General features: G+C 49.7%; 2 protein-coding genes across 6 annotated transcripts in view; one reads left to right on the top strand and one right to left on the bottom strand.

Annotated features, from left to right (window-relative positions):
- Positions 1 to 2,795: 2,795 nt before the first annotated feature.
- Positions 2,796 to 8,660, bottom strand: C14H2orf68 (chromosome 14 C2orf68 homolog). Its single transcript, XM_060116879.1, has 4 exons — positions 8,471 to 8,660; positions 8,269 to 8,387; positions 6,970 to 7,121; positions 2,796 to 6,603 (listed from the first exon to the last, which is right to left on the bottom strand). Exons 1-4 carry the CDS (start codon positions 8,575 to 8,577, stop codon positions 6,481 to 6,483), a joined length of 501 nt encoding a protein of 166 aa, XP_059972862.1. The 5' UTR covers positions 8,578 to 8,660; the 3' UTR covers positions 2,796 to 6,480.
- Positions 8,661 to 10,280: 1,620 nt separating this feature from the next.
- USP39 (ubiquitin specific peptidase 39) overlaps positions 10,281 to 15,950 on the top strand; it is a 28,566-nt gene continuing 22,896 nt past the window's right edge. Inside the window, exons 1-4 of one of the 5 annotated variants that reach the window (XM_060117463.1) lie at positions 10,516 to 10,602; positions 11,043 to 11,094; positions 13,492 to 13,561; positions 15,050 to 15,144. In XM_060117463.1, the coding sequence (XP_059973446.1) occupies positions 13,506 to 13,561; positions 15,050 to 15,144 (151 nt within the window). In that variant the 5' untranslated portion in view covers positions 10,516 to 10,602; positions 11,043 to 11,094; positions 13,492 to 13,505. Of the gene's footprint in view, positions 10,603 to 11,042; positions 11,095 to 12,973; positions 13,025 to 13,491; positions 13,562 to 15,049; positions 15,145 to 15,950 lie in introns of those variants that run through there. The other 4 variants (XM_060117464.1, XM_060117460.1, XM_060117462.1 and 1 more) reach the window with 4 other exon arrangements.

Below are 15,950 nucleotides of genomic sequence, written 5' to 3'. Positions count from 1 at the left end.
GTTTAAAGGGCCGAGCAGCCCCTCCCCCGGCGCCCCGGGCCGAGCCGCGCCGCCCGCCGGGACGTGGAGTCCGCGCCGCCCCAGCCCTGGCGCTCGCGCCCGGCCGGAAACTACAACTCCCGAGCCCCCGCGCCCGAGTCACGCTGGAGGGGTGGGCGGTGCCCCGACTTCTGGGGACCTGGACGCCGAAGGCGGTGGCGTGGGACGCCAGCGGAGTCTCTGACACCGATGCCGAAAGGAAAGCCCCGTCTACCCTACTCCTGCGGGGAAAGCTTCGGGAGGCGGGGAGCTCCTGTGTGCACCGCCTTCGCGCTGAACGTGTGATTGTCACTGCGCACGTGGCTGGAGGAAGCCTCCCTCAGCCGCCGCGCACAGTTTGCACCTGGACTGGCCGACAGTGACTTCGGGTAGCCTCCCTCCATGTGGCACCCCGTGCCTGCCGCTGTCCAAGGCGAGGCGGGTCTGCAGAGAAGCAAGCGCAAAGCCTTGGCTGTTCCTTAGGAAACTCTAGCGCTCTGGATTTGGCTTTTGCTTCCCTCGGCTCAGCAAACTCTGGAGGAGGGCTACTTTCATCAGATACATTTTATTTTCAAGGGTACAAGTACACAGTGTACTGTACAGAAGTCAGTGTCCAAAATGTGTTTCCTGACTGCTGAACACTCACTTGAAACAATATCCATTCTAAGTAGACACACTTGGCCAGGTGTTGGGAGGCAAGAGAGAGGAAGGCAGGAGACCCAGAGCAATCTGGGGAAAAGCAAACAGGATACCGTGAGGATGAATTACCCAACAGCTTCACCAAAATTTATGTTGAATGAAAAAAATGCACAACCTAAAAGTTGAGAATTGTTTTATTCGGTAGACTTTCTGAGGACTCAAGCCCTGGAGGCAGCCTCTCGGATACCTCTGAGGGACTGCTCCAAAGAAGCAGGGGAGAAGCCAGGATGGGAGTTTTTGCAAAACCCAAGTATTTGTAGTATCAAAAGCTTAGCTAAAGACCAGTAAACAGACACCTCAAGTTAATGAATTAGCACTTTGCTAAGAGTCTGGGCTCATTGAAATCATTCCTTTGATATGCACCTTAACTATCTAGGGCCGGTATCCTGCTTTTCTCCACCCTGAATCCCCTCAGGGTGCACAGCTGGGGATGGCTGCAGGCTTGCTGGTCACATCTTTTTTCCTAATATGGCGGGAGACAGTCTTCGTCCACACTTAACAGGCCAAGGGTGCCCTCCTAGACATTCTTTTCATGATTAAAAGGGCAGGAAATCTTCCTTTCACACACCGGAAGTGTACCTGGCACTCTAAACGGCAGCCCAGCATCTGCTGGAGCCCTTGTGGGACAACACCGGGGCTGACAGACCTTTACCTGAAGGGCGCGTGGGCCCAGGCTGCCGGGAACCAGGGAGCTTAAGTTCGGCAGCACCGGTGAAGCAAATGCAATAGGCAGAAACACGGCCCTGTACCATGGGGGAACTGGAGAAGATAAACTAACTGGACGACAGCTCGAGGAAGGAGAAACCTTTCTGGACCCAGTGGAAGGTAAAAATGGCAACAGGAAACCTGCTGGAGGGCCCTCTTCCAAATTGCATCAGCACAAGCAGTTACATCAGGGTCAAGAAGTATGGCAGTGCACAGCGATCACTGTACAAGAATACCTGGCTGAAGGACCAGCGGGGTGTAAAATCCAGTCCATCTGCTGGCCATGCTGTGCCCCAGGACAAGGGAGTGCCTCTTTCTAATTTACCAAGAAGCACCAACTTCCTGCCCAGGGGTGTTCTCCTTGGAGCAGGCACCTTTTTCTCATCTGCCCAATAGTGCCGTGAACGCTCGGCATTTCCTACTGCTTTGGAAGCTTTGCAATTATTTTTCATATTTTCTTTTTTTGACGTGGACCATTTTTAAAGTCTTTATTGAATTTGTTACAATATTGCTTCTGGTTTTTATGCTTTGGTTTTTTTGGCGGGGAAGCATGTGGGATCTTAGATCCCTGACCAGGAATGGAACCTGCACCCCCTGCATTGGAAGGCAAAGTCTTAACCACTGGACCACCAGAGAAGGCCCCTGGAAGCTTTGCAATTCTTTTTTTTTTCTTTTTTTTTTTCTTTTGCGGTACGCGGGCCTCTCACTGTTGTGGCCTCTCCCGTTGCGGAGCACAGGCTCTGGACGCGCAGGCCCAGTGGCCATAGCTCACGGGCCCAGCCGCTCCGCGGCATGTGGGATCTTCCCGGACCGGGGCACGAACCCACGTCCCCTGAATCGGCAGGCGGACTCTCAACCACTGTGCCACCAGGGAAGCCTGCTTTGCGATTCTTAGTCAACATTTACTATCACCTGTTGAGCTGGGTTTCAGTTTCTCTCCAACCACGATCACGATCACGGGGAAGGCCTGAGAGAGCTACTCAGGTTCTAAACTGGCCGTTCTATCCTAAAGTAGGGGTAAGGCAAGCACTCCAGAGCCTTGACAAGGAGGCAGATTTGGTTTAACATGACAATCAGAGTCATCCCTAAAATAGAGAATTAGCCCAAGACAGAAGGGCTCTTCATGGGTAGTCCGTAGGGAGGAGTTGTGTATCAGGTAAAAAGTAGGACCAGATGTCTTTAAAAGGCCCTTCCAGCTCTAATGCCACGTTTGAGTCTACTTGTTATGCTCCAACCAGGACAGTTCTTAAAACAGGCAGAACAAGAGATGAGATTTCGAGTGCTGATTCTGTGCTGCTGAATGACTTTAGGGCAGCATGTAACCTTCACTTCCTTATGTACACAAGTGATTTCACAACTCTTGGCAAAAACAGTGCTATAAAAATAGTAAGTTTATTGGTTGAAGAAAATACTGTATTGGAAAAGTACCTTCCTTCCAGGATTTTCAAATAATTTCCACGTCACTTTATTCATCCATACGCAGAAACGTTGGAAATGAGAAAAGAGAATGTATAGCTTTTTACACACTTAACGACACAGCCAGTGCAACCAGTCTCATTCTGGTGGCTCTGGGAAGGCAGCGGGGCCATTCACTCTCTTCCCTTCTGGCATCACTCCACCTCCTGGGGAAATCTGGGGTGGTTTAGTCATTTGATTCCTCAGGGACAGGAGTTCAAGGAAGGAGGGAGCTTAAAATGTTTCAGATGATTGTCTCCATTCCATGGTTCTTCTTCCCAAAGAAGGCTCAGAGGTAGGAAAGTTATCTGTCCTTCGTTTTCTTTCTATACGCCTCATTCATATTTGTGACCAGCTGGGGGATCCCTACCCTACCATCCACAAATCCTGCCAGATGCACAGCAAACTGGATACCCACCACCCCAAAGGGTTTCTTCCAGTTTCGTGGGCTCATCTCTAGATGACAGTGCCCCTCAGAGTGGAACAATGGAGACGGAATGTCCCTTTCACAGGCTCATCCACAGGGAGAAGCATTTTTTTTTTTTGGCCACGTCGTGAGGCATGTGGCATATTAGTTCTCCGACCGGCAATCAAACCCACGTCCCCTGCATTGGAAGCGCTGAGTCTTAACCACTGGACTGCCAGGGAAGTCCAGGAACAAGCATTTCTTATCGCCCACGTTGGTCCTACTGGCTGGCCGGGCTCCTACTCTCACTCAGTACAAAAAGCTTTGCATTCTCCTTTTCCCTTCTTGCATTACCTTCTTCAAAGACTTCCACACTTGCCAGCTGGCTGGAACTCAAGCTTTAGTGTTTACTCTCGCACAGCCCAAAGCCCCTGCAGGCCCCAGCTTCCTTCTATTAGTCACCACCCACTGTGGCCCAGGAAACACAAAGCCTTAAAATCCAAGGCTCAGCCTTAGTAAGTGAAGACCACTTCATTTTGGATGAACGTGAGATACGCTTGTCAGGCTACAAGACTTTGTTTTTTAAGGCGGCTGAGAACATACCTAGTTAAATGAGTGTTGATTCTGAAGCAGTCTGCCGGAAAGCCCCAGCTAGTCTAATGCTGTTGACACTGCACCAAACAGCACAGGACAGTCCTCTGTGGGACATCTCTAGAGCCTCTGGGAAATGCTCTGGAACATGCTCCTTGAGGGCAAAGCACTGATAGTTGAAAACAGCTGGAAGACATCGAGGCAAGTCCGGTAACCACACTGGGTAGTACTACCTTGGACCGGGATGAGGTGTGCCAGAAGCAACGAGCGGAGCCGTCAGGCTGTCAGTGGGCTGAGGGCCATCACCAGAGAAGCATCTCAGGCACACCTGGAGGGATGGCACCACCACCACCGACAGGCCTGCTCTGAAGGGCAATGCCTCACTTAAGTACCAGGCTTAGCGCTTTATATAGCCTCGTGGCACAAATTAGCTACAAATTAGAATGTTTTCTTGGGTGGAAAATATTTGATATGCACTTGATAAAAGCAAAGGGCCTCAAGAAAAAGCTTACAAGCAAGATATTACCATCATTCTCTTACCTGAGACTGTTAGGATTACACGACAGACACACAGAAGGACAGGATAGGTGCACAATTCTCACAGGATTGGAGGCTAAACTTTCAGGTGCCATGCCCCCAACCTCCTCTTCTGGACTTGTTTCTAAATTCTATAATAAATCCAGGAAACGGGCCATCCAGCCGTGAGAAGACGAACCTCAAATTATTTCCAGACTAGGAAGCCTAAAAGTTCCAGTGAAATCCTATGTCCAAGTCAGAAGATCAGCTGAAGAGCTGGAAGACTAAAATGACTGGTGCTCTGAGCTGCAGGAAGATTGGGGATAGAGTACGGCATAGTCTCCTTGACCCGGGGGGCTCTGGAGGGTAGTTAAAGTTAAAAGTCGAAAGGCACTTGCAGCCTGGCTGAATGAGGACAGACTTTCTCCTTTGAAAGTGGAACTGAGCCCAGGACTGGCCAGTTTAAGGCACTGAACCTTGGGCCAGCCCTGGGGCTCAGGAGCGTGCTGGTCCCTGGCTGCCTTCACAGCCAGGCCCTTCTCATTTACCCACCTCACTCACCTTCCCCGCGAGCTGGGACTTGCTGCATTTTAATGATGGAGCCGAAGTAGCTGCCTTGCCCCATTTCAGAGAGGGTAGATTTGCAGGGGTGTAGGGCATGAACCAAAAGTGCTCTCAGGTGTCCTTTAAGAGAAAAGCTGCTGAGAGGGACCAGTCAGACTGATCTTGAGACCCTGATGAGGAAAAACCTCTGGGGCAGGGGGCTTTGGTTTGAAGAAGTCTCAGTGCTCACGGGCTCACTTAAACCCCATACTTCAAGTCACTGAGGTTAGGCCCATTTGCTGGAAAACTGAAGTGGCTTGGAACTGCAGTGCGTGCGATTGCTTGTGGATTTCTCAGACTGTGGCCCAACCCTGCATTAGGAAAAATGTTCACTTAGGTGAAAGCAGTGATATTCCTGGGATCTTTATTCTCAGGATCTATTGGGAGCTTTATATACTCTATTCTCTTGGGAGGTAGGAAAGGAGAAAGCACAGAGCAGGGGAAGCGCAGATGAAAGAGGCTCTCGTTTCGCTCCCTCCAGGGCTCTCTTCAGGCTTTTTTTTTTTTTTTCTTTTTCCTAACTAGGGCTTGAAACAGGTAATTATTGCTAATGTTGAATTTCCCTTTGTATGTACATTCAAGGCTGTTAAATCACATTTGGAAACACAGTTTCAGGCTTGTTTTGATAATTCCCTTTTAGCCTGAGCAGAGGATGGTCTGTTCACAGCTAGGGATGAGGCTGGAAGCTGGAATTCTGTAGTCCAAACCCCGGCAGGTTTTGCTGCAAGAAATCCGCACAGTTTAGTCCTGGCATCATCTTTCTACATCTCCTTACCTAGACCGTGTGAAGCGGTGGAGCATGGGAGAAACCTGCAAAAACCATGAAAGGGGAGGAAGACATGCTCACAAGTAGGCGTCAAAGAGGATCATCTCCCTCGACTGGTATCAGAATTACTGGGAGAGCTTGTCAGAAAGGTAGTCCCCAGAACCCCATCTCCGAAGTCCTGAGCATCCCGAGGTGAGCAGTCACACTGGGAGGTGGGGGGTGGGGTGGAACTGATGGATTGGGAGACAAAAAAGGTGAAGGAAAGAAAAGAACAAAGAAACAGAGCTGAAAGATGATCTAGGAAAGCACGGATGGAAGTGAACAGAAACACAGAAGAAAGGAACCGTAAAATAACAAACGGGGCTTAAGGAGCTGGGCGGAGCAGCGTGGTCAGATGCCCTGGGGCACGTGGCCTTGGTGAGAAAGCAGCATGTTGGCAGAAGGTCTCATAAGCCTCATCTCCCCCCGGAATCTCTGCTTCCAGAACACCAAGCTAAGCATACAAAATTCTCAAAAACGTCCAGAACATTAGGCTGGTCAAATGGGCCAATATTCGAGAAAGAATGGCTACAAGGGAGGTGGCCAGGCGTAGCCCCTGTGACACCCTTTTCCTGTGGATGTGGCAGTTCTGGGGCGGGGGGGCCGGTCCTCAAGATCAGCTCAGACTGGTCCTGGCACCCCCAAACTAGGGGCGGCTCCCTGGACAGCGACTCCAGTCTGGTCAGTGTCGGTCCTGGCGCTTTGCAATCTCCTCCTGTATGCGCAACTTGAGGGCCTCTCGCATGGGTGGCTCCAGAGGCGTGTGTGCTGACACCTCCTCGCTCACCCTTCCTGGATCATCATCCTACGTGGAGGAAGAGTCAGGAAGCTCAGGGCCTGGCCTCTTCTGAAAAGGCGACCTGCCCTGTCCCTAGACAACACTCTCACAGAACTCTGTTTGACTCACAACTTCTGGCCAGTGCCTGTCATTTCCCAGGTGTCCCCTGTAACAGGGACTCTCAGCTGGGGGCCATGAGCCCTCCCTGTTGCCTGCTGAGAATCACTGTGTGACGGGAGTGACTTGTGCCCAAAAGCATCGCCCAGCAGTCTGTGCTGTCAGGTGGAACAAACACTTCCCACGGGCCCTGAGGAAAACAGTGGCTCCAGGTCCGGCAGTGATTTCCATCACGGCCCAGGACCTTCAGGCTGCAGCTGTTTCCATCGGGCATACCTGATACACGATAACTGAAGCGACGTCTCCGCTGTCCGCCTCATATTCTAAGCAGAAGAGCTGATGGCCAGGGGGCTCTGGCTCAGAGCTGCCACTACTGCTGCTTTCACCAGACCCCTCACAGCCTGGGCTGCCTGGGTGGGTAGAGCCATCTGGAAGGATGAACCAGAGAGGGAAGGGAGGAAGGCTGCTGGAGCCCCTGCCCAGAGATGATACAGGAAAACATATTGTAAAGCCCCAATCTTGTCATGGACCCAGAATGTGTGTGTGTGTGTGTGTGTGTGTGTGTGTGTGTGTACGTGTGTACGTGTGTGTGTGTGTGTGTGTGTGTGTGTGTGTGTGAAATCAGCCGCCTATCAGGAATTTGATTCGCCTTTGTATCCCTGCCCCAGGACCCGCACAGTCCCACCACACAGTCGGTATACAATGCACATCTGTCTACACGGTTGGAAGGTAGTGGAAAGGTGAATAGGGCTCTGCCTGGGTTCAAATCCAGGCTCTGCCATTTACTTCTCTGAGATCTCCAACAAGTTACGAAACCTCTCTCTGCCCATTTCCCTGACTGCGAAACAGAAATGCTAACAGTTCCCATCTTACCGGGTCCTCTGAAAGCTAAATGAATGACTGCACATAAACTCTAAAAACACTCATAAGGGGGCCTCCCTGGTGGCGCAAGTGGTTGAGAGTCCGCCTGCCGATGCAGGGGATACGGGTTCGTGCCCCGGTCTGGGAGGATCCCATATGCCGCGGAGCGGCTGGGCCCGTGAGCCATGGCCGCTGGGCCTGCGCGTCCGGAGCCTGTGCTCCGCAACGGGGGAGGCCACAACAGTGAGAAGCCCGCATACCGCAAAAAATAAAAAATAAAAAAAAAAATAAAATAAAAAAAAATAAAAACACTCATAAGGGAAGCTCAGCAAATTTAGCATCGTACGTTAACTATTGTAATCTCTAGATCGCAAGTAAGCTGGGGAAAAGCCCATTAACTGGGTTTGGGCTTCATTCCACAATGATGTCCTCGTCTCTTAGAGCTGCGCCAAACTTTTTTCCTGTTAGCTGGTGGGAGTGCGAAAATATAGTACGCTGGGGGCAAAGCGGCGGACAACTTGCCGACTCTCGGGGACGTTTGGTACTAGTGATGCTTAACTGCGGGCCTTGAGCCCTCCCTGTGCTGCGGGCAGAATCACTGAGCCGCGATTGGGGAGCGTCGAGATAGACGTTGGAAATGAAATGAGCCTTGGGAGATAGGACATAGTTTTTTCCCAGACAGAAAAGAAGAGCGCGCGGGGCGTGCGGCCTCACCTCGATGTCGCGGCAGGTACACCTGCAGGTCGGGCTTTCGGGGCCGAGTGGGCGCGGGCGTGTGCCGCCTCCTCGCCTTCTCCTTGGCCGCCTGCTTCACCTTCTTGTCGTAGTCGTCCCTGCGGGGAGCCGAGCGGGAGTCAGGGACGGCCGGGCCAGGCCAGGCTGGGGCTGGCAGCCGTGGCGCGGGGCGGGGCGGTACCGGGCGAGCTGGTTCCGTCGGATGTGGTGCACGAAGCCGTGGCTCATGTCCAGCCGCCCGCCAGGCTTGCAGCAGAGCCCGGGCCCGGGCCCCGGCGCCGCTTCCATCTGGAGCCCCTGTGCGCGGAGCCGTGGCCACCGCCGCCGCCGCCTCCTCAATGGCCCCAACTGCCACCCTCCTGCCCCGAGAGCTCCGCGCCCCTCCTTGCTCGACTTTCGAACCTGCGCCTTGACGTCGGTCGGGAAACGGCCAGCCGGGCCGAATGTCCCAGCGCGCGGAGTTCCTGGAGCGGGCGCGGCGGGGCGGGGCGGGGCGGGGGGCAATGGGGCATGCGCAACTTCCACTCCCGGGCGGGGCTTTTCTTTCGTTGGGACATTATCAGTAGGAAACCAGGATTTAGGCTTAGTGCTGCTACATCAGAAAATCCAGAAAAACACAAAGCACCCATCACACCATTCAGCGTTCGGTGTGGAGCCTTCTCGTCCTTTTTCCTGTGCTTGGATGCTGTGAAACTCCATCACCAGCTGCGTGACCTTGGCTGACTGTTGAGCCCCAATGTGTCTCAGTTTACTCATTTGTAAATGGGGGCACTGAGATCACCTACCTCCAAAGAGATCGTGAGGAGGCGAGTGCCAGGGCAGGGCACACAGCGGCGCCCCGGCCGCCCAGCCCAGCCCGCGGCCCGCCCGGGGCTCCGCGCCGCCGCCGGCGGGGACGCTCCTTCCAGCCCGCCCAGCACCAGAGCTCTGCGGACTTTCCCGCTGCCCAGCTCGTCTCGGCGCCCACCGGACCGATGTCTTAACTCTCGGCGTGGGAGGACCCAGGGCCTTTCAGGCGTCTGAGCCTGTGCCATTTTTGAATCCTCTTTAAAAAGAGACAAAAGTAGGAATCCGTGATTAGAACAGGGACAGACTGGTACATCCACACAGTGGGATGCCGCTGAGCAATCAAAAGGAAGGAGCACTCAACAACTTGGATGAATCTCAAAACAAATACGCCGAGTGAAAGAGGCCGGGGATAAAAAGAGGACTCTCTGGGTGCTTCCATTTATATAAGACTCTAGAAAGTGACACTGATCTCTAGCGACAGAAAGCAGATCAATGGTCGGGGCAGGGGAACACTTTTGGTGGATGGTGGTTAGGTTCATTATCTTGATCGTGGTGGTGGTTTCAGAGTGTATACATACCTCTAGCAGTATTCAGCAAATTGCACACTTTAAATTTTATTGTACGTCAATCACACCTCAGTAGAACTGTACAAAGTATTGAATAGTTCAGGGTTGTGGAAGGGGTCGTGAAAGTCACAGACCCTGAAGCTTGAGCTTTATTAGCGTCACTAGTCTCCTGCTCGTCGTTTGCATTTTTCTGTGATACCAAGAACAATCCTCCAGATGTGGAATTAGAGCCGTCGTATTGCTCCACGAAGGCGATGACTTGGGGATGTCGCCTAGTTCTGTGCGGGGCCGTCGGTCTCCGAGGCGCGGAGACTGGAGACGACCTGCCAATTCTGGTTTGGGGACACAGAGTATCTTGAAGACACCTGGGGCCCAATGACAACTTTTTTTATCCAGAATATCCGCAGCCAGTGAAAGGTTCCTGCCTCTTTAAGCTGGTAATAATGAGTAAAGTGGCAGTAGGCCCGCCTATCGGTCTCAGGTGCGCGCGCATCCGCAAAGACCCGCCCCCCCCCCCCCCCGCTCCGGGGGGGCGTAGTACTTCCCAGAAGTTCTCTGCGGCGTGATTTGTCCCCATCCGCGACTCGTAGAAAACCTTGGGCTTGATAGGAGCTCCGTTTCTGATTGGCCGCTTGCCGCGTGCTCGGTCTTCCCTGGAGTCTGCGCCGGGCGACTCGGCCGGTAGTGGCGATGTCCGGCCGGTCCAAGCGGGAGTCTCGTGGTTCCACCCGCGGGAAGCGCGAGTCCGAGTCGCGGAGCAGCTCGGCTCGTGTCAGACGGGAGCGAGATCGGGAGCGGGAGACCGAGGCTCCCAGCTTCCGGGGCAGTCCTGTGCGCGTGAAGCGGGAGGTCGAGCCGGCGAGCGCGCGCGAGGCCCTGGCGCCTGTGGTCCCGGCGGTGCGGGTGAAGCGGGAGCGCGAGGCCGACGAGGACTCGGAGCCTGAGCGGGAGGTGCGAGGTGCGCGGGGCCGGGCGCGGGTTCCACTTTCGCGTTCTTCTTTTTCTTTTTCCAACCTTCTCTCCCCACGGGGAAGTCACACTCCACTGGCGACCCGACTCCGTGTTAATGAGGATAGTACTAGTCTTGATCAGGATCGTAGCTATAGCATTTCTAACAGTAATAAGAACAGGTAGCTTTCCTTTATCGGATGTCTAATGCGGGCCAGGCGCTGTGCTAATTGTTTTACAGATGGTCCTTCTTTTTAGTTTTTTACAAAATACCTGAGGAATGAGTCCTGCCGTAATTTCTGAGCGGAGAGCCTGAACGCTGTGCACTTGGACCACACTGTCCTGTTATCCAGGGTTGTAGCAGCCAGGAGATATGGATTCTAGTCCTGCCTCTGAGACTGAGTCACGGTGGTTTGGGAAAGTGATTTTCACGTGTCTGTCCCTCTCTAGGTTAACGGAAGGAGTCCTGGAACCCATGACCTTTGAGAGCCCTAATAAGCCAGTGAGTCTGTCAGTTCCCATCCATGACTGTACCCTCTGCCTCTTTCTGCTGGACTCATTCTGCTTCTCTTAGTAATTTCTGGAGACTTCTTGGCCAAGCCGTGGTACTCTGTAGTGTGTACACTCTTTTCCAACTTGTTGATATCTTACCAATCATTAAGTAGGTTTCTGTCACTTCTGAAGCTTTTCCTGTTTACCTCAATTACATCTTTTCCTTCTCTGAACTTGGAACTTCTGCTTTGAACATGTTCCTATGTACTTGTTTTCTGGTGAGTTAGCAGGTGAACATATCACAGGGCTACATGTTAGGGGCAGTGTTCATTTGGGGGGGGCGGTCTTCATTCTCCAGGATTTTATAATTCTGTCTCTGCACCTGGTTGTCTATATAAGATTATACTCTTATGCTAACTCTTAAATTTGTAGTTCAGGGTCCTGTGTTTGACATGTTTTTATATTACGCTCAGGGTCCAGAATAGCACCTTGCTCGTGGAAAGTGCTTGATAAATGTTCTTTGAATAATCTAGTTAATAATCTCAGGGTATTCTTTGATTTCCTTTACTTAAATATTCTGTCAGCCTCACGTTTCCCTTTCTTTGGAAGAGAAATTGTTTCTTAGATATTTTGTATAGTTGTGGTAAGGAGATTGTTTTCTCTGGGACACACTGGGATCCCAGTTGAGGTTACTGCCGTTTTTTTCTTTTCCCTTTTATTTTTTTCATGAAATAGATTATAGATACTAAGATGAGCTAAATGTCATGCACGTGTATAGTTTAAAGAAGAGTGTAGCTATGTATCCTTAAATCTACCACTTGTCAAGAATTGTGAAGGGTCTGAGATTTTACCCTTTTTGTACGCTACCAAGTTAGCCTGCCATGGTTTCACGGATGCTGATGGAAGTCATGGAGCTATTGGGCTTGAGACAGCTTATTGCAACAATAACAGTAGCCAGAATATAGCATCGTCACTTCCCTGAGTCAGTTCCCACAGCGCAACACGATGAGAACCCATACACACAGTGGGTGGCCTCACAGGACAAGAACTCTGAGCTTAGAGAACCCAAATCTTCTATAATAGGCTGTGAGCTTGCCTCCCCTTTGCTCTGTAGGGACACACTGTCTCCTACTTCCAAAGCTATAGAAACAAACTTCGCTATACAAACAACTTTGACAAGATAGTCTGGAGGTAGTCCGTGCCTCTGGTCGTAATATGTGCAGAAGTTCGAGAGACCCATGGAGAGTTGCCTCCCGACGCTGTTCAGCTTAAGAAGTGGTACTTAACCAGTACCGTAGAAGCTCCCATAGGCCCCTTCCCAGTTGCATCTGCTTTCCTTGCTTGCTTGGGTAATCACTGAATTTTTTCTAATCATTTCTACTTTTATTATTTTATCATTTACAGTTTTACCTCACATATACGTCCCTAAGTAGAACTGTATTTTATTTTGTATTTGTTATAAATGGAATCGTGCTATATGTTGTCTTTTTTTTTGGTTAGCCATATTGTTGAGGTTTATCCGGGTAGATGTTCATGGCAGCACAGTGTTCTATTGATGATATGCCAAAATGTATTCCTCCCATTTGTATATGTTGTAGACATTTGGGTTGTTTCCAGTTTGGTCTCTTTCAAATATTGCTGCTATATATATCCTTTAGTAAAGCATTCCTGATGGCACATGTGCGAAAGTTCTCTAGGGTATATAAATAGAAGAGAGATTGCTGGGCCAAACGGTCTGTGTATTTTCAGCTTTGATCTTGCTGTATATTTGCTCAGAGGTTGTAACAGTTTATACTCCCACCAGCAGTTGCATGAGCATTCTCATTGTTCCTCATATTTGCCAACACTTGGAATTGCCTGATTTTAGTTTTTCCTCTCTGGTAGGTGTGAAGTGGTATATCATTCATTGTGCAAGGAAATTTGCATGTTCTTGATTACTGGTGAGGTTCAGCATCTTTTCTTTTCCTTTCTTTCTTTCTTTTTTTTTTTTTTTGGCCATGCTGTGAAGCTTGCAGGATCTTAGTTCCCCAACCAGGGACGAACCCCAGCCCCCTGCAGTGGAAGCACAGGGTCCTAACCATTGGATGGCCAGGGAATTCCCAGCATTTTTTCATACGTTTGAGGGCTGTCTTCCTCATTTTCTTTTGGGTTGTCTTTTTTTTTTTTAATCTCTTCACCAGATTTCTTTATGTAACTGCAAGCAGTTCCTTTGTTGGTTATATGTGTTTCAAGTATATTCTCTCAGTTTGTGGCCTGTTCCGTTAAGTGGGCTTTTTTGGTGTTGTCAGGCTACCTGTACAGGAGCTCATCCTGGTTAATTTTTCCCATTTCTGTGTGTGTTTGTACTGGTAGTTGACCCTGAGTATGGGTTTCCCATTTTCAGAGCTTTGGATGCTTTTCCTTTCAGCAAAGAATGGCCGCATGGATTCTGAGGATCGGAGGAGCCGCCACTGCCCCTACCTGGATACCATTAACAGGTCGGTAGCACAGGAATGCCTAGGGCAGCAAAAGAACGGTGGAGTCTCCGCAGAAAGTTCTTTGGACTGTACGTTAGAAATACCTTCCCGGGCTTCCCTGGGGGCGCAGTGGTGGAGAGTCCGCCTGCCGACGCAGGGGATGCGGGTTCGTGCCCCGGTTCAGGAAGATACCACATGCCGCAGAGCGGCTGGGCCTGTGAGCCATGGCCGCTGAGCCTGCGCGTCCGGAGCCTGTGCTCCGCAACGGGACAGGCCACGACAGTGACAGGCCCACGTACCGCAAAAAAGAAACAAACAAACAAAAAAAAAGTTCCAAAACTTTATCTCTTTTAAAGCTTTCTGCCCAGAAAACTGTGCTTCTTGCCTTGTTTTTTAATCTTTGCCCTTCAATTTAAAGTGTCAGAGAGCATGTTGTTTTAGGGTGGGCATATGCAGAAAGAGCTTTTAGCTCCTTTTAATTTGTATGAGGAAATAAAGGGAAATGTGGTGTCAGTGACAAGAGCAAACTTAAATATTATTGAGCACTGACTGTGTGCTAGGTACTACTCTAGGTGCCTGGGGTTCAGCAGAGGAAAATCAGACAAAAATATATCCTGAAGCAGAGGTGTTTACCCCGTCTTGGTACTCTTTGATCCCAGATGCATTTTAGGATGGTTTTTCATTTATGCCCTAGGGTGGCACTGTCTAAGAGACTTTTTTTGCAACAATGGAATTGCTCTTTAAGGGCTGTCCATTGTGGTAGGGACAAGCTACTTGTGGATATTGAGCACTTGAAATGTGGCTTGAGGAACTGAATTTTAAATTTTATTTAATTTTAATTATTTTACTTTTAAACACCAATAGTGGCTAGTGGCCCCTTTAACCGACAGTGCAGCTTTCCTGGGACCATTACCAATTAATTAGAGTTAATGCTTGAGAATGAATCCCCTTGCCACCTGTGAATTCAGTGGAGGTAAATTTTCTTTTATCACTTAACCCGCCCAGTACTCATATACCATTACTTTGCACTTGAATAGATAGATCTGTTTGTCGGTATTCCCCTAAAGTTCTTCAGGCTTCCCATTTATTTTTATGGACAAAAATAAAATTTTCTTTTATGAAAGGGTTTATTCACTCTTTTTATGTCCTTCCTTTAATGTCTTTTAATTTGGAATGCTGTTGGGGCCCTGTTACTTTAGTCCTACTTGTGGCTTTCCCTCCAGAGAAAGTAATGGAAGATTCTCAGCTGGTTGTGAATACTCAAAAGAAAGAGGGTCGTTGGTGGAGATACCTTTGCACTGCTTTGGGGCTTGGTGGGTGGCGGTGCTATATTAAATGCCTAAGTAAGGAAGCGTTACTGTTCCCCACGGTTTGTATGTGATTGTTGAACTGTTCTCTGAAGGCGGCTGTGTGACTGCAGAACAGGGAGCCAGGGACACTGCTTCGCTCAGGTGCTCACCTAGGCAACCATCCCTATTAATTGTTTCTGTTTTGTTTTGGTTCTCTTAGGAGTGTGCTGGACTTTGACTTTGAGAAACTGTGTTCCATCTCCCTCTCGCATATCAATGCATATGCCTGTCTGGTGTGTGGCAAGTACTTTCAGGGTAAATAAATGTTTTGCATCACATTTTCAGCACTAGCCACAGTTCTATTCAGGGATTTTTAAGTAAGTAAGCTGCTGTTAGGAGTCATGTCTAATAAGCCCTATCTTTGTTCCCAGGAATACTCTTAGAAAATCCACAGGAGGTTCTCTGATTGGTCAGAACCTGAATACATGGGAAAGGGAGAAAGAACTAGCCATATGAGAGACTATGAAGGAAGTATCAGAGACTCTGAGTTTTTGAGTCTCTGATGTTTCTATACTTATGTCTTTTTCTGAGAATCCTTTTACTCTAAGGACTTTTTCATTCTGTTCTTTTCTGGAAATTTATTATTTCAGTTCATTCAGAGCAAGCAAATGCTTTGTACACAGTATAGTGGAGGATTCAAAAGAATTATAAACTACATTCTTTGCTCTAATAAGGATCTTATAAACTGTCAAGGTTAACATGTAAAACAATCAGCAAACTCTCTTAAGACCATAAAGATTACTGCTGGACTGTGTGGCGCTGAGTATAAATAAGGATGATAGGAGTTGAAATATGCAAAGATCATTGTTAGCTGGAGTGTTTGTGTAGAGTTATGGAGGAGGTGGAACCTTTACTCTGTATGCAGGACATAGAGTTTGAATAGGTTAAGGGTGAGGTGCTCTAGAAAGGAGTGGCAACGTGAACAAAAGTATGTAGGTACAGGATTGTCGTGAATGTGGACAGTTGAAAACTCAGGACTAAGTGATGATGGACTGTCACAGATACGTACGTGTGTATGTGCAAATCTGTGTATGCATGTACGTACACGTACTGTATGTAAT

The sequence above is a fragment of the Mesoplodon densirostris genome, chromosome 14, assembly GCF_025265405.1.
Source record: "Mesoplodon densirostris isolate mMesDen1 chromosome 14, mMesDen1 primary haplotype, whole genome shotgun sequence".
Taxonomy (NCBI): domain Eukaryota; kingdom Metazoa; phylum Chordata; class Mammalia; order Artiodactyla; family Ziphiidae; genus Mesoplodon; species Mesoplodon densirostris.
This window is presented reverse-complemented; position numbering and strand designations above follow the sequence as displayed.

Bases quoted from the DNA above. Each gene is read 5' to 3' on its own strand.
- C14H2orf68 (XM_060116879.1), bottom strand. From the start codon at position 8,577: ATGGAAGCGGCGCCGGGGCCCGGGCCCGGGCTCTGCTGCAAGCCTGGC. The intron at 8,388-8,470 runs GTACCGCCCCGC...GGCTCCCCGCAG, and splicing joins CGACGGAACCAGCTCGCCCG to GGACGACTACGACAAGAAGG. The intron at 7,122-8,268 runs GTGAGGCCGCAC...TCATCCTTCCAG, and splicing joins GTACCTGCCGCGACATCGAG to ATGGCTCTACCCACCCAGGC.